General features: G+C 38.5%; 2 protein-coding genes across 4 annotated transcripts in view; one reads left to right on the plus strand and one right to left on the minus strand.

Annotated features, from left to right (window-relative positions):
* The window catches only part of LRRC72 (leucine rich repeat containing 72), a 108569-nt gene that overhangs the window by 6563 nt on the left and 79239 nt on the right, over positions 1-22767 (plus strand). The window contains exon 1 of one of the 2 annotated variants that reach the window (XM_030550701.1): positions 20981-21136. The exons of the other annotated variant lie outside the window; for it this stretch is intronic. The gene's annotated coding sequence lies outside the window, so the exon portion shown is untranslated. Of the gene's footprint in view, positions 1-20980; positions 21137-22767 lie in introns of those variants that run through there. 2 annotated transcript variants of the gene reach the window in all.
* Positions 17968-22011, minus strand: SOSTDC1 (sclerostin domain containing 1). 2 transcript variants are annotated; one of them, XM_030550706.1, is made up of 3 exons: positions 21629-22011; positions 19116-19214; positions 17968-18745 (listed from the first exon to the last, which is right to left on the minus strand). In XM_030550706.1, exons 1-3 carry the CDS (start codon positions 21951-21953, stop codon positions 18732-18734), a joined length of 438 nt encoding a protein of 145 aa, XP_030406566.1. In that variant the 5' UTR covers positions 21954-22011; the 3' UTR covers positions 17968-18731. The 2 variants fall into 2 exon arrangements, with proteins under 2 accessions (XP_030406566.1, XP_030406565.1); XM_030550705.1 differs by having other exon boundaries at positions 17968-19214.

The following is a 22767-nucleotide window of genomic DNA, read 5'->3' on the forward strand; positions in this document are numbered from 1 at the left end:
GTGTGGCTTGAGGCTGTGCAGTAGACAGGGAAATGTTGATGAAGCCATGACATTTTGTTCTACAATTCCAATGACAAATAATATCGTTGTGTGCTGAATCAAAATTGGCTGTATATATTTACACTTATGATTGAAAAGGGTTTGTGATCTCATACTCCAAGATCCTTTGGTGAAAGGTGCTATAGATATGAAAATTATCAGTAGTGGTTCACTCATTTAAATAAACTGTGGTCCTGTTTCAGTCTACTTCAAGGGTCTGTGCAGTAGAGGTCACAGGCCAGGTCCACACTACAGCGTTAAATCGATTTAAACAGCGTTAAATCGATTTAACGCTGTAACCGTCCACACTGCAAGGCACTTAAAATCAATTTTAAGGGGTCTTAAAATCGATTTCTGTACTCCAGCTAAACGAAAGGAGTAACCCTAAAATCAATATTACTAAATCGATTTAGGGTTAGTGTGGACGGATATTGAAGTTATTGGTCCTATTCTTTTACTGAGCTACCCAGAGTGCACCGCACTGGAAATCGATGGTACCCTGGGACCATGGACGCACACCACCGAAGTAATGTGCCCTAGTGTGGACGTGTAAAATCGATTTGATAAAACCTGTTTTATAAAATCGATTTTACTAATATCGTTTTAAACTGTAGTGTGGACGTAGGCACAGTGACCCTCATTCAGGTATTTAAACATCTTCAATTTAGCAGAGAAAGGTATAACACAATCCAGTGGCTGGAAGTTTAAGCAAGACCAATTCACAATGGAAATAAGTAAATTTGTAATGGTGAGAATAATAAGCCATTGGAACAATTTACCAATGGTTATGGTAGATTTTTCATCACTAACCATTTTAAAGTCAAGATTGGATGTTTTTCTGAAAGATATACCCTAGGAATTATTATGAGGGAGTTCTGTGGTCTGTTATACATGTGGTCACACTGAGAATCACAAATGGTGGCCCTTCTGGCCTTGGAATCTATGAATCTGAGTAGTTCTGCTGATGGCACATGCTTAAGTTTAGTACATGCATGAGTATTTGTAGGATTAGGTCTTTAAAAGAAATTTTAGGTACGCATGTAATGCAGGATCTGCCCCTTTGTGTATAGCACACTTCCTCACTTTCATTTTACTTTACATATTATATTTTTGCATGCCCAACAGATCTTACATATTTTAGTATGTGATTATGATTTTTGTCCACCAAAAGAAATGGTAGTGTGGGTACTGAATTTTGGTTTATTGGTTAAAAAAAATTTTTCATGTGTTTTTAAAAAAGAATTCACCAACTAGAGTGTAAATAAAGAACATAAAGAATTCTGACACAAATAGAAAGGAAAATGTGAAATGTGGCGTCTGTACACAGTGGAGTTTTTTTCATAACTACTTGCACTTCACTGTGAATAAGTGTTGAATGACATATGGCAAGTTCATCCATTGTGTTGCATTTATTTTATATTTCACCATTAACTTTGTTTTAATTAGTTGTGGTAGAGAAATTCAATTTGTTCTGGAGACAAACAAGGCTTACTGATATTTTATGCAAGTATTGGAAAAAATAAGCAACCTGTTCATTTGATGTTTGATCTAAAATTACAAACATTTTAAAATCTGAACTCAAAGTGGTGCATTATGCTTTAAATACTTTTTCAACTCCAATGGAAATTTTACATATTTACATCAAAATAATGTATTTACAATTTTAAGGTATAGATTTCAAGAGGAAGTTGCTTTAAACTGAATTATTTTAAAATAAGACACTTTTTAGCATGTGTTCATCCAAGTTTTCTTGACCTAAGACTTTCTAAGGTTTAAGACCTTAAACTTTCTTATTGTTTGTGTTTCGAGAGAGAGCTTGTGGGGTAGACCAGATCTTATGAACACTTTTGATCTTTTCAATTCAACATCCTAAAAATGTTTTTAAAATTTATCTTCTTTTCCTTGATATTATCCTGATACATAACACAGCATGGAATATACCAATGAAATCAAGCGGTAGTAGGTTGCTTATATGAAGATGATGGAAACACTGTCACCTTTCACTAAATTTTGTTCAATCTCACTGTGCCTCAGGTCCCCATCTCTAACCTTGTCCCCTGTTTTAAAGATTGTCATGTATTTCAAGCACTGGACTGGGACTCAAGAAATCTGAGTTAAATTTCTGACTTTGTCACAAACTTTTTTTTTTAATAACTTTGGGCAAGTCACTTGTAATTAGAAGTGGTTGCAAAACCTCAGCTTTTTAGTTTTTTGATGAAACAGATTTTTCACATTTTTTCCCCCTGTTTTTTCAACTCTCTCTCCTTAAAATCCCTGTTTGTGCAATTCACCCTGGTGCTGACAGCTGATGCCAGGAACGTCACATCACTTCATTCCTGCATAGGGGTTTCATGGGGATCAGTCAACTGAGCAGATGCATAGGTGCCTGCATATTCCTGTGCCTCGCTAAACTGGTCTCCGTGACAGCCTGTGCCAAGCCAGTGTGGAAAGCTGCTTTTGCCTGGATTGAGTAGCCCTAGTAATCCAAGCAACTATGCAGAGGGGATATGAACACTATTCTAGTTTATATGATGGAATAGCAGCCGCGGGGGCTGGAGTAAGAAGAAGTTGTGAAAAACTCAGCCCTGTGACAGTGGGTTGTGGGGTGGTAAGTTTCGCTTCACCACTCTAGGGAGGAAGGATGAGATAATGAAGACACTGAACAGGGACTCAGGAAACCTAGGTTCAACTCCTGGTTCTGCTGCAGACAGGCCAAGTTACTCTGTGCCTAATTCTGTAGGGCTAGGCCAGACGTGTTCTAAACAGTAAAACTTCCTTTGCTTTTTTAGATCATAAGCTTTTCAGGGATGGGACTGTCTCCTACTATGTGTTTGTAAAGCTCCTAGAACAATGGTGCATCTAGGCATTGCCATCATATAGGTAATTATAATGAAATAATCTCAATGTTTTGTATATATCCATACAGTTTCTTGGTTTTTATATCCTCCAAGTTTAGCTAGCCTTGTAAAAATGTTGCAAGTTGCTTGTGTGTTGTGTGTTTTTTGTGTATTGATAACTTGCTTAAGAATCCTTTGCTCACATTGTAATTTACTGAATTTGTTAAAATGTCACACTCTTTTCTGCATCTTCCTACTTTGAACCCTTTAAACAATGCTTATAAAGTATAAAAAAATCATGGAAGCTATTAACTACCCATGCAAGTCTCTGGGCTCAATCCTTGTCTGTTTCAGAGCTATGCTCAGCACAGAAACTGAGGGGGGCAAGGGCAAAAATGTCTTTATACGATCTTTATATCCTTCAACAATCCTGGGGCCATCAGGGAACCAGTTTGACCCCAGTATAATCTAGAGAAGCCTTAGTGGTGCGCTAAGTTATTTCTTGTTTCAGTGGCCCCCTGAAATGGGTAGTTCCAGCAGCCAGTAATCTCTAGGGCATCATTTGCTTCAGTTGTGACCCTTTCCTTCAACACAGCCTCTACCAACTACATTGACTTTATACAACTGGAGGATTCTCCTAACCAGTGGGGAAGATGGAGCTCACCTCTGCAAATTCTTGGTTGATCTCTAGTCCATTAGGGATCATAATCAGCTGTCATAAATGCAAGCATCATTTAGACCAGGGGCAGCAACCTTTCAGAAGTGGTGTGCCGAGTCTTCATTTATTCACTCTAATTTAAGGTTTTGCATGCCAGTAATACATTTTAACATTTTTAGAAGGTCTCTTTCTATAATAAGTCTAGAATAGATAATTAAACTATTGTTTGTATGTAAAGCAAATAAGGTTTTTAAAATGTTTAAGAAGCTTCATTTAAAATTAAATTTAAAATGCAGAGCCCCCTGGACCAGTGACCAGGACCCAGGCAGTGTGAGTGCCACTGAAAATCAGTTCGTGTGCCACTAGTTGCCTACCCCTGATTTAGATTATTATAACTCACATTTGGGCTGGAACTATTGTGGCTTGAGAAGCAGGAAACCAGTTATGGTGTCCTAATGACCCTTCTCTCCTGTGCAGAGCAGATCTTGCAAGAATCTTGAAAAATCCTGTCTTTCTCTTCCTCAGTTTTGTAGTCATATGGAGATTGAGCTGTCCTTTTAGAAAATATTTCCTTCTCTTTGGCAAGGAAGAGCTTTTAGGGAATCTTCATGGCAAAAAAAGGGTCTCTCTCTCCTTCACCTTGTTTTTATTTTTTTGTGGAGCCAGTAGAGCAGCACTCCTGGAAGAGGAGGATAAAAGCTCCATTCTTTCCCTCCTTCAAGGCACTGAGGATGTTCTCCTTCAGCTTCTAGTCCCTTTTCTTTGTACTAAGACTCCTTTCTTCTGTTTGTGCACTCATCTACATTAATATTATTTTTAGGCACTACCTTTATTTCTTCTCCCTGTCTTTTCTTTCTCAGAACATCAGGGAAACAATTTTGGTGTTTGTTCCTCATTACAGGGGTAAATTGATGACTGCATGCTGTAGTGTGGTCACAGCTCACTTAAAGATGGGAGAAGAGTTAAACTGGCCAGATCTTTTGTCCCAGCACATCTACTCCAACTGCACAAAACAGGCTTAAAGCCAGTTGAAATGGCCAGTTAAGGATTCCATTCGTATAGGGGAATCTTCACTGCTGTGGAGCTGGCATACCTGGCTTTACCTAAGGAGAAAGCCTATGTTAAATTTAATCTCCTCCCACTCTCCTTTCAGCTCATGAACAATCATCTCGGATTATAATAGAGTGCATCCATTTACGGAAAGGAAAAGAGAGAGAACGGGTTTGTTAAGAGCAATCAAGCCAGACTCCTGAAAAAGACTGGCAGGACTTGGGAGGCATCAGCTGGCCCAGTGAAGATGCATTTAAAGAGTCACAGGTGCAACAATAACACTTCTTTTGGAATAAACTGTGCAATATAAACAATTTATAGCACTGCCCTGGCAAGTATTACTTGAGCCATGAGCTGCACTGACATAGGTTAATGAAGAGACAAGAGTCCAATTAAATTTCAGGAGCTGAAGTGAGAGATTTGGGATGTGTGCAGGGTTTTGAAAGTTCTCATTCTTGTGTGCTTTCTTTTTCTGTATTTAATAAAAGTTTGGTTTTGTGCATGACACCATAAAGTGCTCTGAGTCATTTCTTCACAGAAGGACCAAGATGCTCATGATTGGGGATACTGTTACTTACCTGTCAGGGAATTGTAAGACTCAACTAATGTGAAAAGCTTTTGTAGAGTCTTGGATGCAAGACCCCACAGAAGTGGGAAGTACTATTATTTGTTATTACACTGACAATATTGCTTCTGAGACTCTTGTTATATTAATAGTGTTCCTTACTCTCACCCTTAGTGTGCCAGAAATGTTCATCTGAGCTTCTTGGGGAATGCAGGATGGACCATACTTTTGATTGGCCAAGAGGCACAAAAGAGATAACATTAATGTATAAAGTTACTACCCAACAAACATCCTGGTCACAACTAAATTATCAGAGGTCAAATGGCATCAGGTAAGGTGAGATTACTGCCAGAAGCAAATTGAGGTTGTATTCACCAGTCATAGATCTGTTTGGTATGCTTTAAACAAAAGGGGGTATGTGGGTTTCTTTTACACTGTAACCCTTTTAACAGGTGCCTTGGGCAAAGTGAATTGACATAATGCCTGCCTTGTACATCACTGATTTGTGAATCTTTTAATCTCTTTTTAAAATGTTATTTTGAAGCTAACAAAGTGCTGGAATGACACTCCTAAAGACCGATAAACACAGCATAGACAGAAGCTGTGCTCTGCCCTGCCCTGCCACTGCACCTCAGCCCTTTCTAGATGGTCCACTTCTAGTGGTGAAAGGGGGAGTTCAGTCTTTCAATCCTTTTTGGTCCTAGGCTTGTCTGCCAAGAGTTTCAACAAGTTACCAATTTTTCCCAATTTCAGTGGCTAACTGTCCCTAGCAGTTGTACAGAGATTGTGACCCATATCCCGGAAAGTATTTTTGGACTCCTAACATCCATTGAAATCTGTGGAAATTAGCCGAAGTATATTTCAGGATCTGGGCCTATGAACTTATTTAACACAGACTCTAGTGAACAACCATCAGATAATTAGTTTTATTCACTACTGATCTGCTAGAAACAAACCAATGACTTAGTGAGAAATGCTCTGTATCCTATTACCAGTTCTCTGAGATATCCAGTCCCCTATTCTTCCATTTTATGCACTTTAAAATATTTTTTTATATTCATCTCTATCTGTATCTCCTGCTTCCATTTAAGTTCTGGCTTTTGAAACATTAAACATTTTTGAAAATACAGCATCCAGTTTTTCTTCAGTACAATTTAGAAACTTGTTAATCTGTTTAGACAGAGTGGAGGAATGTGTAAATTTTCCACTACATTGAACGAGAATCCAAATGCCAAGCCAACGATAGGGGCATCTGTCAAGAAAGAAGGGGGAAATTTTGTCAGCAGCAGCTACTTGTAAAAATGTGGAGGTGGTCAGATTTGTAGGATGTCTGCAGTATTTGAATAGATTAAAAATCCCAACAAATGTTAAGTTTTATGGGACGTTCCAGACAGCTATGTAGATGGATTATATAATTAAGGCTTTTTGTGTTTAAAAAAAAGTAATCGGAGAAGAATTAAGCAAATAAAAACTGGAATGTTATACTTAACACTTGCCCTAATCTTGGCAGTGGATCTTGCAAACACATTTTGTTTCCTTGGGAACGGGTATCAAGATATAAGAGTATAGATATGAAGCACCTGAAAGAAAAAGAGAGCTTAGTTGTATAGAACTTGAAGGTTTTCTGTGGATGATTTCCTAATCACCGTTCCTAATAAAACTTGGTCACAAAATTTTATTATGAATTTATAATTTTGTAAGGGTAGCACTGATCTTTTTGATAAACATCACTACATTCCTCTAGATGAGTATGGGCTAAATTTTCCCATGGGAAAAACCTGGGTATGCAGTAGAGTGACAGGGTTCTGAGAACTCTGTAAATATGAACTTGCAGAGTTTCTGCTATGTTCTCCCCTTAGGGAGAGAGTTGTATGGCCACATGGAGCAGGCAGGAGATGTTTCTTTGCAACAGGGTGGTACATGAGGATCTGTGGAGATATCAGATCCCAGTGGCTCCTTGGCTTTCTCCATAGTATTGTAACATGGCTGAGTTGGACTCCATGCTTGGCATACATGCTGTGGCTATGCACTGCCCTCCATGTCAAAGTGCCTGGTGGTAGAAGTTGTAGAGATGGAACCAGGAGCAGGATTAATTGTGTATATTTCCACCTGAAAATCCACTGGGTCCTGAGGAGAGCATGCTATGTACATTGGCTGCACTCTGGTTCTGCCACCTGCTGGTCAGCACGCTCAAAATCCAGTGAAGCCTCAGTTTCTCAATGTTCAAGTGAAGAAGTTCTGATGGTCTTGGAAAATATAGCTCCTGCAGTGCTCCATGTATTGTGCTTGGACCCTTCCTGACACAATTTCCACTCCTTTCCTCTGCTCTCATACTCATAGACTTTAAGGTCAGAAGGGACCATTATGATCATCTAGTCTGACCTCCTGCACAATGCAGGCCATACAATCTTACCCATCTACTTCTGTAACAAACCCCTAACCTATGTCTGAGTTATTGAAGTCCTCAAATTGTGGTTTGAAGACTTCAAGCTGCAGAGAATCCTCCAGCAAGTGACCCGTTCCCCATGCTGCAGAGGAAGGTGAAAAACCTCCAGGGCCTCTGCCAATCTGCCCTGGAGGAAAATTCCTTCCCGACCCCAAACATGGCAATCAGTTAAACCCTGAGCATGTGGGCAAGACTCACCAGCCAGTACCCAGGAAAGAATTCTCTCTAGTAACTCAGATCACATCCCATCTAACATCCCATCCCAGACCACTGGGCATTCTTACCTGCTGATAATTTGGCAATAGATCTTTGATTAATTGCCAAAATTAGGCTATCCCATCATACCATCCCCTCCATAAACTTATCAAGCTTAGTTTTAAAGCCAGCTATGTCTTTTGCCCCCACTACTCTCCTTGGAAGGCTGTTCCAGAACTTCAGTCTTCTAATGGTTAGAAACCTTCATCTAATTTTGAGTCTAAACTTCCTAGTGTCCAGTTTATATCAATTTGTTCTTGTGTCCACATTGGTACTAAGCTTAAATAATTCCTCTCCCTCCCTAACGTTAATCCCTCTGATATATTTATAAAGAGCCATCATATCCCCCCTCAGCCTTTTGGTTAGGCTAAACAAGCCAAGCTCTTTGAGTCTCCTTTCATAAGACAGGTTTTCCATTCCTCAGATCATCCTAGTAGCCCACCTCTGAACCTGTTCCAGTTTGAATTCATCCTTCTTAAACATGGGAGACCAGAACTGCACACAGTATTCCAGATGAGGTCTCACCAGTGCCTTGTATAATGGTACTAACAGCTCCTTATCTTTGCTGGAAATACCTCGCCTGATGCATCCTAAAACTGCATTAGCTTTTTTAACGGCCATATCACATTGGCGGCTTATAGTCATCCTGTGATCAACCAATACTCCGAGGTCCTTCTCCTCCTCTGTTACTTCCAACTGATGTGTCCCCAATTTATAACTAAAATTCTTGTTATTAATCTCTAAATGCATGCCCTTGCACTTTTCACTATTAAATTTCATCCTATTACTATTACTCCAGTTTACAAGGTCATCCAGATCTTCCTGTATGATATCTCGGTCCTTCTCTGTGTTAGCAATACCTCCCAGTTTTGTGTCATCCGCAAACTTTATTAGCACATTCCCACTTTTTGTGTCAAGGTCAGTAATGAAAAGGTTAAATAAGATTGGCCCCAAAACTGATCCCTGAGGAACTCCACTAGTAACCTCCTTCCAGCCTGACAGTTCGCCTTTCAGTACGACCCATTGTAGTCTCCCCTTTAACCAGTTCCTTATCCACCTTTCAATTTTCATATTGATCCCTATCTTTTCCAATTTAACCAAAAATTCCCCATGTGGAACCGTGTCAAATGACTTACTGAAATTGAGGTAAATTAGATCCACTGCGTTTCCTTTGTCTAAAAAATCTGTTACCTTCTCAAAGCAGGAGATCAGGTTGGTTTGGCACGATCTATCTTTTGTAAAACCATGTTGTATTTTGTCCCAATTACCATTGACCTCAATGTCCTTAACTACTTTCTCCTTCAAAATTTTTTCCAAGACCTTACATACTACAGATGTCAAACTAACAGGCCTATAATTACTCCGATCACTTTTTTCCCCCTTTCTTAAAAATATGAACTATGTTAGCAATTCTCCAGTCGTACGGTACAACCCATGAGTTTACTGATTCATTAAAAATTCTTGCTAATGGGCTTGCAATTTCATGTGCCAGTTCCTTTAATATTCTTGGATGAAGATTATCTGGGCACTCCGATTTTGTCCCATTAAGCTGTTCGAGTTTGGCTTCTACCTCAGATGTGGTAATATCTACCTCCATATCCTCATTCCCATTTGTCATCCTACCATTATCTCTAAGCTCCTCATTAGCCATATTAAAGACTAAGGCAAAGTATTTATTTAGATATTGGACCATGCCTAGATTATCCTTAACCTCCATTCCATCCTCAGTGTTTAGCGGTCCCACTTCTTTCTTTCTTTTCTTCTTATTTATGTGGCTATAGAACCTTTTACTATTGGTATTAATTCCCTTTGCAAGGTCCAACTCTACATGGCTTTTAGCCTTTCTCACTTCATCTCTACATGTTCTGGCCTCAGTAAGGTAGCTTTCCTTGCTAAGCCCGCCCATCTTCCACTCCTTGTAGACTTTCTGCTTTTTCTTAATCACCTCTCTGAGATGCTTGCTCATCCAGCTTGGTCTACAACCCCTGCCTATGATTTTTTGCCCCTTTCTTGGGATGCAGGTTTCTGAAAGTTTTTGCAGCTTTGACTTGAAGTAATTCCAGGCCTCCTCCACCTTTAGATCCATGAGTTCTTCAGTCCTATCCACTTCCCTAACTAATTTCCTTAATTCTTTAAAGTTAGCCCTTTTGAAATCAAAAACCCTAGTCCCAGATCTATTTTTGTTTATCCTTCCATCTAGTTTGAACTGAATTAGCTCATGATCACTCGAACCAAGGTTGTCCCGTACAACCATTTCTGTGACATGCCAGTGGAGAAACATTTCACCAAGTCAAGTTTTTAAACTTACAACACTGTGATATTAAAGAAAATGGCCTTGTTAAAGTTTCTCCATCAGTGTAGTATCTGTTGGCCAAACAGCAGGTCCATATATAAGAAAGTGATAATGGGTCATCAGAAGGTGCTCTGGGAGCACAAAATTGGATTGAAAATCCAACTTCAAAACGGTGTTTTTATGCAAGAATATTCAAAAGATCGCTGCAGGCCTGTTTTCAAAATTCTGTAGAGTGAACATTTGGTGGTAACAAATACTGAAGATGACATCCTCACATTAGTGTTGGAAATGCAAGGAGTCCTTTGGTGCATGATTGGAAGTACCCAATGGTATGTACACTTTGGAATGAGGTTGTATTATGTGTCATTTTCAGCTTATGCTGTGATGGTAGACTGATTCAGTGGGTAAGGTAACTCGTTCTCACAAGACATTGGTTCTTTAAGATTTATGACTGCACCTGAGAATTTTTGCTCAATGGAAAGAGCAACAGCACCAAATGTGAGTGTGCTGCTGCAATTGTCTTTTGGGAATCACAACATTTGAGAATGTACCATTTTCAAGATATTTTAAACATTTATTGTTATTTACAAAACAAAAAAACAACACATTACTGATAAGAGTTAATATTGAAACTGTGCTGCAATAGACTCCAGATAACACTCCAAAGCAATATTAGTTTCCTTACAAAAATTCTACTTTTCTTGACAAAATCAAACATGATCATATCTGGAAACAAACAGTGAAGAGATTCAACCTGTTCCCTGCTGCTATATAATCCTTCATCGCTTCCTATGACTCCACCCAAATTGCCCTCTAAAATTTGAAAAATGTATGTGGAAGGGTCAAAAACACAAATGCATGCCTGAGATCAATTTATATTTATAAATATTTAAAACAATTTAAAACTAAGCATGTTACACATGTGAAAACTACTATGTATAAATGTGGGCAGTTATAGAAAACAGATAAGTGCTGAAGAAGAAAGGGAAAAAACAAGTAATCCCTCCCTGTGCCAAAACATAAAACACTGCATCTTGCCATTTTAGAAACAATTGCCATGGTTCAGAGCATTTCTCCATCCCAGCTTAATGCCCAGGGAGTCTGAACAGGAGCTTCTTCAACTTGTCAAAAAATATATATATATATCCAGCAGGCAACAAATAGCTTAATCTTGCTTCAGACGGGGTTAAAAACAACAGTCCTCACTTTACAAAATCTCTCAATATATAATCCTTCACCTTGCTTCCTGTTCCTGTGGCCTGCTGGACAAGCACTTCTGGTTCTTCCTAAGCCTGTTCCTTCAAGTTTCTACAGTTTCCATGTGTAAAGCACAGTTTCCATGCTTCAGTGAACCCTTCTTTTGCTACTTTAGCTTGGGATAGCAAAGGTTGGCAACTTTTCAGAAGTGGTGTGCTGAGTCTTCATTTATTCACTCTAATTTAAGGTTTTGCATGCTGGTAATGCATTTTAACGTTTTCAGAAGGTCTTTTTCTATAAGTCTTTAATATATAACTAAACTATTCATGTATGTAAAGTAAATAAGGCTTTAAAATGTTTAAGAAGCTTCATTTAAAATTAAATTAAAATGCAGAGCCCCCCGGACTGGTGGCCAGGACCCAGGCAGTGTGAGTACCACTGAAAATCAGCTCATGTGCCGCCTTTGGCACATGCTGGTTTATGTTTTTATTAGGAATCTTTGTAATTTCCCCACTAACTGCCCTCCAAATCACTCCTCACTAACATAAATCACATGTGGAACTTCTAGGCCAAACTAGATAATGAATTCTCATCTCAGTTACCATAATTAAAAAAATAATAATGTATTCACTCTACTGAAAAGGAGACTGAAATATCTCCAAGCAGAAAAATATGAACCAGGGTGCTTTAGTGAATATGGCTCAAAAGAGCTAAGTGCTTTAGCCATGGGAGAAACAGGTGTCTTTATTTGAAAGGCAATAATACAGTTACTGTAGGATTACTGAAACATAGCAATAGAATTCAAAATGGAACAAGAAAAAATATATAGACAAGGTAATCAAGAACATACAATTAACATTTTATTTTATGTAATATTATTCCTTAATAGGTGATATTGTTGATGTGACAGCAAGTGGCTTCCTCAATGCCTAGTAAGCGCAGCAACTTTATAGAATATTCTGGTATAAATCTCTCTTACAGTGAAGCAGATTTTGATACCTATATGTATATTGTATAGTACTTTATTCCACAAACAGCTCCACTGAAATCAATAGAACTGGTTCTCATTTACACTAAGACATCTTTACACCACTCTGGCAGTTTTAAGAAGCCTTAAAATGGGTATAAATTACATTTACCCATTGTTATATGTATGCAGTGTTACATTACCTATTCAAGTTTTATGTGCGTGTCAACTATATGTTTTTAAAAATGAGTTATATATTTACATGTTTGTGGAGATTTTTTTGGAAATTTGGTAATACATTTAGAAATATTTCAAGTCATTGTTTGTGCTGTATTGCATGATCAGAATTAATTAAGAAGGGAAAGTAGAATAATACTTGTAACTTGAAGAAGAGTTTCCAGGTGGTTGGCAATATGTTACAAAAACGGTAAGAGTAGGGAGGAACTAATGTGTCAAGACAGCTCAGATGTGAAATGATCTGAAAGGTTGGATGTCTTTCAGAAAGGTGCTCAGGCAGGTTTCTTGTTGTGGGGATGATGTGCAAGTAAAATGAACAAATCTAGTGACAGAATGTCTGCTTGACTCATAAATCTGTAGACAACTTCCAATTTTAACCTGGAGCTATATTTACATGTATGTCAATGAAATTAAAATCAAAGCCCCCTGCTTGGCCTACGGGAAAGGAAATGCATCATGAGAAGAGAATGCTTTCCAGCACTGAAGGTTCCTTATAATTTTCCACTAAACACCTCCAGGTTAATACTGTAGTAACAAGAATCCCACAGTGGAATGTGTTGAACAGTCCCTTTGTGATTAATGCTGCACCTCTTCAGGAAGGATGTAAAGGTCAAGTTTAGGAGGATTACAGTGATTTACTAACAGAAATCTGGTAGCTATTTCCAGGGATATTATTCAAAAGTCTGCTTTATTTCCAAATAACTGACTGAACTTGGATTTGGCACTTCTGATTTCAAGGCTGCTGGCGAGGAAGGAACAATGGGTATGTGACTATGACTAAAAAGTGAATAAATAAACTTCTTAAAGGCCTTTCTAATCTTTGACCCACAAGAGTGTCACACTTTTGACCTCCAAAATGGAGAACGCTCTAATGACACCCCACGCCACCCCTGCAATTCCACAGCATTCCTTTTCCTCTGAGTAGTTACAGTGCTATCAAAACAATCAACATCTGGTTTCTAATGATGTCTGTGGAAAACTGATTCTCATTCATTATAAATCAATTTGCCTCTTTGCTGTGGGCTACTGTCATCAACAGGAAAGTAATGAAATAATGATCTATCTTACCGAATTGTACTGAACTTGTTCAGTTTTAATTTTCAAAAGATGAAAATATCAGGCTTTTTAAATTTTTTTTTTAAATACTAGATTTTAAATGCAAAACACTTGCTTTTTCTAGAGATTGGATTGCAGAGGACCCACATTTCATCAGAGTGGAAATATCTTCCTTAGTCTTGTGACTGGTTGTCCATCAATCAGGAGGGCAGACACAAGTATTTATTTACCCTCTGAATAGAAGGCACTGTGATGAAAGATATCACTTTACACTATAGGCTGATGTTACAATAACTACAGAGATACACTATTTTCAGAAGCCCCGGGCCTCCACACACCACTCATTGAGGAGCATGTTATATAGACAGGTTCTATATGTTCTGTAGAAGAAAATTCACTATCTAGTCATGTAATAATGACCTAATCTGCCTTTACATTGTATTTATTCAATACATTTACAAGTTTCTTTTGTCTGTTTACATTACTTAGTTTTCAGTGAAAATATTCAAGGTCTGTCCTAAAGTCCTGTCTTTTTCAACAGAGACTGAATGAATCTGACTTAATATAATATAATACTATTATATTAAGTCAGATTAAATTATGTCAATTCCATTTTTGAACATTAGTATTTGTTTCATTTAACTATAACAGCATGGCTGCAAGAGCTAAATATCAACAGAGTGGCCCAGATCATACCACTGCATCCTCACAGGGAGGGGAATCTCCATATTTGGAAAAGGGAAGACACTGACTCTACATCATTGTTTCCTCCTCATCTGAAACCTATGGATTGGGCTCTGTGCATTGAAGTTCAGCATGAGGAGAAGGGACTGAAACTGTACAGGCTAGAGGGAGATGCAGGCAGGCTGGAACCAAGAGGTGGGTGGGAATGACACACATTGCCCTGTATAGCTCCATGAATGGTGATTCCCCAGAAAAGTGAATACAGCTCAGGTCTCTAATTATTCTTTCCTCAGAACTCCCATGGCTAAGGGAGATGCAATGCCAGAGAGCAAAGGAGGGCCTGCAATGCTCAGAGGTGAAAGTAAGCCAGCGTGGCCCAGTACGGCATACTGGCTCCGGACCAGACCGGCTGGTGATTCAAAGGGCCCAGGGAATTTAAAGGCCTCGCCTCTTTGGGTTGAGGCCACACACCCCTGCTCAGGACTCCAGAGTACCAGTAAGTCCTTTATTACTTTCACCCCTGGCAATGCCAGAGCCACTGCAGATACACAGGGACTCTATTAGGATGTCATTGGCTTCCCTCAGGTTCCTGGAGATCTACCAAATTAGAGGGTAGACCCCATTGTCTTTTCTGGGGGGAGAGGGGCCAAACCACATCTCCCCGAGCAAGACACTGTGAAGGGATCCTCATAGAAATTTCTCTGTTCAGAATCATCCATCCCTCTAAGGCCCCTGTACGTGTTACTGCAAGAACAGATGATCTGGTGTAAAGTTACTAACAGTATTCTTAAGAATAGAATCATTACTAAAGTTATCTTTTATTTTTACAACTAAAACTCACTGTGCTTAAAGGGTAGCTAAGACTAGGACATGATAGTCATGCCCTTTTTTATTATTATTATGGGCATTGTACTCCAATCAGGTTAGTCAAACACTGCATGTGTAAGTGGACGTGCTTCCATTGGTTTGAGTAACTCCAGACTTCGACTGAGTTCAAAAGAGTTGTGCCAGTTTATACGGCAGTTGAAGTTAGTTAATTACCTTAATCCTCAGTGCTTTTTCATCCTGAGTGATGGCTTGTCTACATCATGCGACAATGCACACTAGAGGAGTGTGAATTCTAAATCACATCAACATGTTGCACACTAACTGGCTTATGTAGACTTTGCTGGTGTGCACTAGAAGTTCAAGGTTTACACAAGGCAGTTAGTGCACAATACATCAGTGTGCTTTAGAAATCATGCTCTTCTAGTGTGGATTGTTGTTGTGCCATGTAGACAAGCTCTAAATGTCTAAAGATTAGTTTGAAGAATGGATACATTTGTTGGCATTTGGAATAGCCTTACTCATAAAAATGAAAAAAGATAAATTCTGTATTATGTTAAAGACTTGGATTTGATCTTTCAGTGGGGTTGTAATCTATGAGAGCCCCTTCTGCATATTAATAGATTTATCATACAACATTCCCGTGAGATAGGAAAGGAATATAATTCTCATTTTACAGAAGGTCCAGATTTTCCCACCCTCAGTCATGTTGAGTAGCATTTTGTCTCTTGATAAGTCACATTGACTTAATTGATGAGTAAAGTACTATTCAACTTCAATGAAGGTGGCAGAATTGCCCTAGCTCACACCAGATTCTGTAGTTCTAAAACCTGGAATTGACCTTCAATTGCTAGAATCCCAGCCTAGTTTCAATCACAAGGTCATCCTTCTTCCGGTCAATGGATTAGTAACTCAATTGATAAGGGAATAGGTAATAGAACACACACAACCTGTTTGTGTTGGCTGCATGTAGTGATTGATGGCTATTTTGTGTCCCCTGTGAAATGTGTTTATGGTTTTCGTTTAGTTCCTAGTCTCGACATGACCAAAAACTGTGCAATAACAAAAAACACTTAACTTTTTCATCTTGTCTACACAAGACCTTCTTGTCTTCCCCTAAACTAGTCCTGAAAATAGTTTAACTGCAGCGTAAAGAGAATAAAATAATTTTTAACATCATTACAAAAAGGATGTTAGAAACTTGATAGACCATAATGCCAGACATTTGCTGGGTATGGTTTTTCCTGTCTATACATTTTAAGCATCAATTGGGTAGGACCCAAGGGAGATCAGTTGCTGACAACACTGTCAGCAAAGAGCCATTGTCCTTGTATAGACATGGTGAAGAAGACAAAGACTGAATTTGAGTGCAGACTGAACTGCCCTCTCAGTGCTAGAGGTAGTTCTTCCTAATAAGGTTGAGATCCCTTAGCAGGAAGGAACGGTGAAGCATGATATAATGCTGCCCAGGCTATACGTGTTTTGTGGAAAAACATTTTCTCATTTACATTAAAACGCCTTCACACCATTCTTGTAGTGTGTAGGGGCCTTAAACTGGATGTAAATGAAGGATTATTTAAGCTGCCAGAGTGGTGTGCAGAGATTTTGGTATTAATGAGATTCAGGCCCTCAGTCTCTAGGCCAATTAGTCTGGTATTTGCATGATCTCCCAAAATTAGTTTAAAGAAAACAATGTGGGTTATTAATTTATGTATTTTTTCCTTAAATGTATAACACTGTGTCTCTGTAGGATGATAGATTTCATCTTTTTCTCTTTCCATTTCCAAAGTTAAGGTGATAACACCATAGGAAGAAAAGCACAATTCCAAGAAGATTTTCCCCTTTTTTCTCATAAATAATATTACTTTCATATGTGTTCTTAAAAAAATTAGGTAAGGGGAAGCAAATATAATTGGAAAGACTTTTGCAATGTGTCATTAAAATCTGGTTTCCTAGCTGCCAAATAGTGGCATGCATTTTTAAACAGAGCTTTTGATTAATAACCAGTGAGGAGTTCTGCTTTAAAAATGGTGGCACAATACAGTTCTTGGGCCTTATTAATTTAAAATGTAAGGTGGACTGATAGAAACATTCTGTCAAAAAGGAGTTCTGTACAGCATACTTTATTAGGGCCAGATTCTCTATTGCCCTGTTCCTTGGGTAGCCATTTACATCAGTGCTAAGAGGGTGTAAAATGTTACCAGTTAAGAATGATGCAGCAGGCTAGGGAATCTAGCCCTTACTGTTTACCCCAGTACAGAGTAACCATTGAGTACAAGTATTGATGAAAATCATCTCAATCTTAATACAGTCTGAATGATGAACAACAGATGATTCCCAGTCTATGTTGAAAAATTGACTGCTTACAACATATTTCACAACATTTGGTGAATAATGTGCAGGATTAAATTGTGTTTAGAAGAAAGATTATATTGATTACTATTTTAACCATAAGTTTGTAACCTGATAATCATTAATGGAAAAATATAAATAAATTGGGGTGGTTTTATTAGCTTGAAAAACCTCCCAAATATATATTTCTTTTCTACAATGTACACATTGAGAATTGTTAAATATGAGCCTGGTTTGGACCACTAATAAGCACCAGCTGTTAGATGGTCATATAAGACTTCTACAAGCCAACCATTGAAAGGTTATTTTTATGCTAAATATTGCTGCCAGACTTTTTATGGCACTTGCCTTAAGTGGTGTAAAACATCCCACTTTATTAGATTGCATGCTATGATTGGTCAAAAATGTGTGGCTTTTCATACATATTAGAACCCCAAAGACGATACATCTTTACAGCAGTTTATTTTGTAAAAAAAAACCAACAAAAAAACAAGAGCGAGAGAAATGGATGAATTTGAAAGGAAGTCGGATCTATCTTTCGATTGCACACTTTAAACAAAAATAATACAGAGCTTATGATGTACAAAATTGTTTTTAAAATGTTCCTTGCAAAATAAAACCCAAAACTATTAATGTTCAGAATGAAATATATATATATGTACCAAGAATGCTAAAACATCTGTTTTACATTATCTTCAAAATGTATATTCTAATCCAGTCACAAATCATAGGAAAATACTTTGATACATGGAAAAAGCTATAAAACATAAGATAAACAGTTTGAAAAAAAATAACATGTAAAAAGCTCATTAAATAATTACAGTGACAAATAAATAGTTTATTCAGTTTTACTTTTCAATTGCTGCCATGCATATTTTAGTTTTTGGTACACAGAATAAAAAGATCAGCATGCAAGATATTGTTTTGTTAGAATGAAACTGACAACAGTTACTGGTTGCTGCTTTTAAGCAGATGTGTCAAAAGTTCATAAAATATTATTCGGAAGGCAAGAGACATTTGCTAATCAACTGTTCCTGTGAAAACTCACAACAAAGCACCTTTCTAAAAAATAAAATTTCAGTGAATGTTCATGGGAACAATTCTTTGCCTCCACACCTCAAAAAAAAAAAAAAAAAAAAAAAGACTTCATTGTGTGGGGTTGGAGTATTTGGAAAATCACCAAAAAGGTCCATATGCACAGAATGCCATTTTGAGCTTGGTCAGAGCAATGCACTGTCAAGTGAGAACACAGCAATGGCAGACTTGTCTTTTAAGCAGTCAGATCTGTAAAGAAGATAACAGATGAGTTCAGTTTTGGGGGAAGGGTTGCCTGACTTCTAACTTGAACTGTGCTTGCTGGATTTACTGGCTCTTTTTCTCTCTTTGTGATGCTGGGTGGGCTTTGCCTGAGAGCTTCCCTCAAAATTGTGGCTGGACTCATTGTGCTGCCTGGTGTACCTCTTGCATTTGCAGGCTGTGACCACGGTTATTTTGTAGGTTCTTGTACTTCCATCTTGACACTGGAGCTGGATCCTCTGTGTGCGAGTTTTGTCATTGACACATCTCCACTCTTGGGAGCTCCTTCTGCTCCAGTACTTGGTTCCATAACCTCCCCCAATCCAGTTGGGAAGCACTGGCAAAGGAAGGCACTCACCAGCACACACAAGCTCTTTCAAAGGATTTATGCTGGTACACTGCCCATCTGAAATGTACTTGGTGGATCTCAGTTCCCGGCAGCCAACTTGAACGCGATCTGCAAAATGCACAGAACAATGAACGTTGAGACTCATAAAGAAAAGATTTCCCATGCCAGCCTTCAGACTCCAATTCATTTTCAGATGATCACAGCATGCATAGCAATTGATGACAGAGGCTTAGACTATAAGCTTTTGGGGATGATCTTTAATTATATATGTATAAAGTGCCTAACACAACAGGGCCTTGATCCGTGATGGGGGCCTCTAGGTGCTATCACAATACAAATAATGATATTTATGTCATAGCACTGCAGGAGCTATATAGTCACAGTAGGGGAGGCAATTTCATTCTAAACCCCCTTGGTCAGGTGCATGGAGGAAAAAAATGCCCTGGGGCTGAAATGTCTCTTGCTTGTTCTTAGAAGGAATTTGCTCTGGGATGTTTGGTAAAACTCTGTTTGACCATTAGTGTGAAAAATAGTGGTTTTAGGATTTTAGAAAATATTCTAATGCATTTGAATAAATTGTTTTATTTTAAATCTTTATATTTGCTATGGATTTAGTCTCCAGTGAAGTCTAGTGTTCTGAAGAAAAACTTTTATAAATAATAAAAGTTGTAAGTGTTTGAAAATTATGTTTTGCACATGATGTTCAAATTTTTAGCCATGTACACTGGTCATTTTGCCTTAAGGATAACATATGAGTCTGTGCAGTATTCCTTATACAGTACTTCTTATACCTGATAGAGGTAATACTGCAAGTCCCGAGGCAACTTTTTAGTTGTCTAGGTAAGCTAACATATTATAAAGGCACATGTTTGTACCTGCTATTATGTGCAGCTCTGCTCATTGCAATAAACACAACTGTTTAGTTCAGTAATTACACTTAGACATGAAGGTAATATAATATGCAATCCTTCACTGGCTCTTCTCTTCCTGTTTCTCAAGGAAATGTACAGTGGAGATTGTACACATATTATACAAGAGGGCGGGCTCACAATTGATGCTTTTAAAAATAGAAGTAATAATCACCAGAATGATACCTTAGAGTACAAATAAAATGGTTTGAAGGTACCTCACCCCATTAGTTACAAGATACTTCTGTTTTGGTTTGGTTTTTGAATCAAACTCTAATCAGAGACATTGAGTTAAGACAACAATCTCTCCTTGTCCTTTTCCCCACTGCTTGCAAGGTGCACAGTCCAGGGGGATTAGGAATTTGAAGACTGTTCTGGACAGATGATTTATAAAAGGACTGGTTTCTGGACTGCTTGACTCGCCTGAATGATTCAAGCTTGCCTTCTTCCCTGCAGCTGCGCTCAGGAATGTACCTGGAAGCAGCTGATCACAGCTTTGATTTGTTTTGCCTTCTGTTTTTATGTATATACAGGTTCAGCTTTTCTGTAGTGATAGTTCATTGAGAATGAATACCTACTGGGCTGCTCCAGTAATCTCATAATGAGGAGACATTTCCTGTGCAGTTAAACCACCCGTATTCATAAAAGCTGACACGTCTTGGCTTTGCTGAAGGATATTGCCATCCTTTTTTGCCTTTGCTTTCCAGCAATGATGCTGTTCTTACTGAATGAATGAATGTGAGTCGGTTTTTCATTTTAGCTTAATGAAGTGGGGATGGGAGGGAAAGGATCAAGCCAGAAAAACGTTTCCACATCCGCAGAGTATCTATCGGACCCTTTATACATATAATTCAGCAGGGAGGAAAAAAATTCCGTAACATTAAAAAAAAAAAAAAAAAAAGTAAGTTGGAGCAGAGATCACAGTTAGGTTGTGAACTTGTTTGTTTACTTTTGCTAGAGGCGTTAAGCAGGTAAGTGCTAAACCAGGAAGTGAAAAACAAAGATCTGGAACAAAATCAAAAGCTTTTAGTCTGGAAGAGTTACATTTCTGAAGTAGCCCAGAGAGAGCTACTACGCTGAAAGCCAGAGTGACTGAGCTAAGAAAGTGAGCACCTTTAAAATGTCATTTCCCCCATTTTCTTTACCTTCCTCCTCTTTTCTACTGCAGTAGCATCAAAAACTGAGTTCCCAGTTTAAATGACTGAATCTGAGATACAGTTAATCGTGTGATGCCCCATACAAGTTGAGAGTGAAGTTGGTCGGTGTGTGTCCGGAGGGAGTAAAGAACTAACAGAACATATTTTCCTTCCCTAGATTTAAGTTTAGATTTTATTTTCCTTGACATATCACCAGGGTGATGGAACCTGCAGGGATAAAGCGTGTTCAGGCAAAGCCAGAATGCCATGCTTAGTGTGTAGCTCTGGGTAGTAACAAATCCAGCGGGTTTTTGTTCACAATTACCCCTAGGAAAACGTGCTCATTGACAAATGCGTGGTGCTTCCTGAAAGCTGGACATGGGTTCGAAAAGAAAAGCAGAGTTACATTGGTTAGGCATAACCCCACCCTACAATAGGTGAAGCCAGGGTTGGGAAACGCTACAAGTTAAACACTCACTGTTACGATCTAATCCAGTGCGGCCGTAATGCCTGCCTCCGTTTCTGGCTTGGTTCAGCGTGCTGTTGCTGCTTGGGCTCGCTGGAACAGGTTTGACCACATGTGTATAAAGGATCTCTGTGGCATCATTCTTGAAAGCCAAGCAGCTTTTCATGAAGACGCAGGCTAGGAGAAAGCCGGAGAAGTGAATAGCAGGGAGAATCATGGTTGGTTCGGTTTCTGTCTGACCGCGCTGGGTGAATTCCTTTTCTTCAACTTCTTCCCTGTAACTCTGAAATGCCTCTTGAAGGTTTCCTTTATATATCCACAGAGGCTTGGCACTCATGCAGGTGCAAAATTGTGGATTGATTCGGAATGAAAACAGAGAGAAGGGGTGGGATCCCTACACGATCCCTCAAAGACATTTTACCAATCGAAAAGACGACTGCGGTAAAGGAGGAGTCTGCTTACACTAATTGCAGGATTCCTAGTTGGGGCTTTGAGAGTGTCAGGAAACTGTGAACTGTATGGCAGGAGACAGACTGAGGTAGAGACTGCAGGCTCTGTTCTGCCATTCCAAGGCCCCTGCATATCTGGGATTTTTGTGTGATGCGATTGAAACAAAGTGTAACTGGGTGTCTGATGTCTTTTTCCTCTTATACAAAGTTGCTATTCCCTCTCCCACAATGTGCCTTTGGGAGAACGGACCAGCTATGTAAAGAATGAAAATATTACAGAAAATATACAAGTTACACACATTTTAGCTATTAAGAATAAGTCTTTACATTTTCCACAGTATATTTTTTGAAAAGTTCCCTCCAGGTAAATTTAAATAATGCAGCTTTTATCAACATGGACCATTGCTAGAGAAACTACTTGTGTTAGGAGAGTATTGGCTTCTCTGAGTGCAGAGAGTTACAAGTACATAGTTCTGGGTCACTACAGGTAATAAATTCCTCCAGGCTTCTCAGTACAATCATCCATAGTCATAGACCTGCATTATACTCATTCACCAGACTCACCTCATTTTGTTTAGTAGACTGTCTAGAAGAGTAAAACATTTTTTTAAATGTAAATGTATTTTCCATATAATAATAAATTATTACACAGATGAAAGAATAATCCTTATTTCGACACATAACATTTTGCTTGTATTTTAT

This window comes from Gopherus evgoodei, chromosome 2, assembly GCF_007399415.2.
Source record: "Gopherus evgoodei ecotype Sinaloan lineage chromosome 2, rGopEvg1_v1.p, whole genome shotgun sequence".
Taxonomy (NCBI): Eukaryota; Metazoa; Chordata; order Testudines; family Testudinidae; genus Gopherus; species Gopherus evgoodei.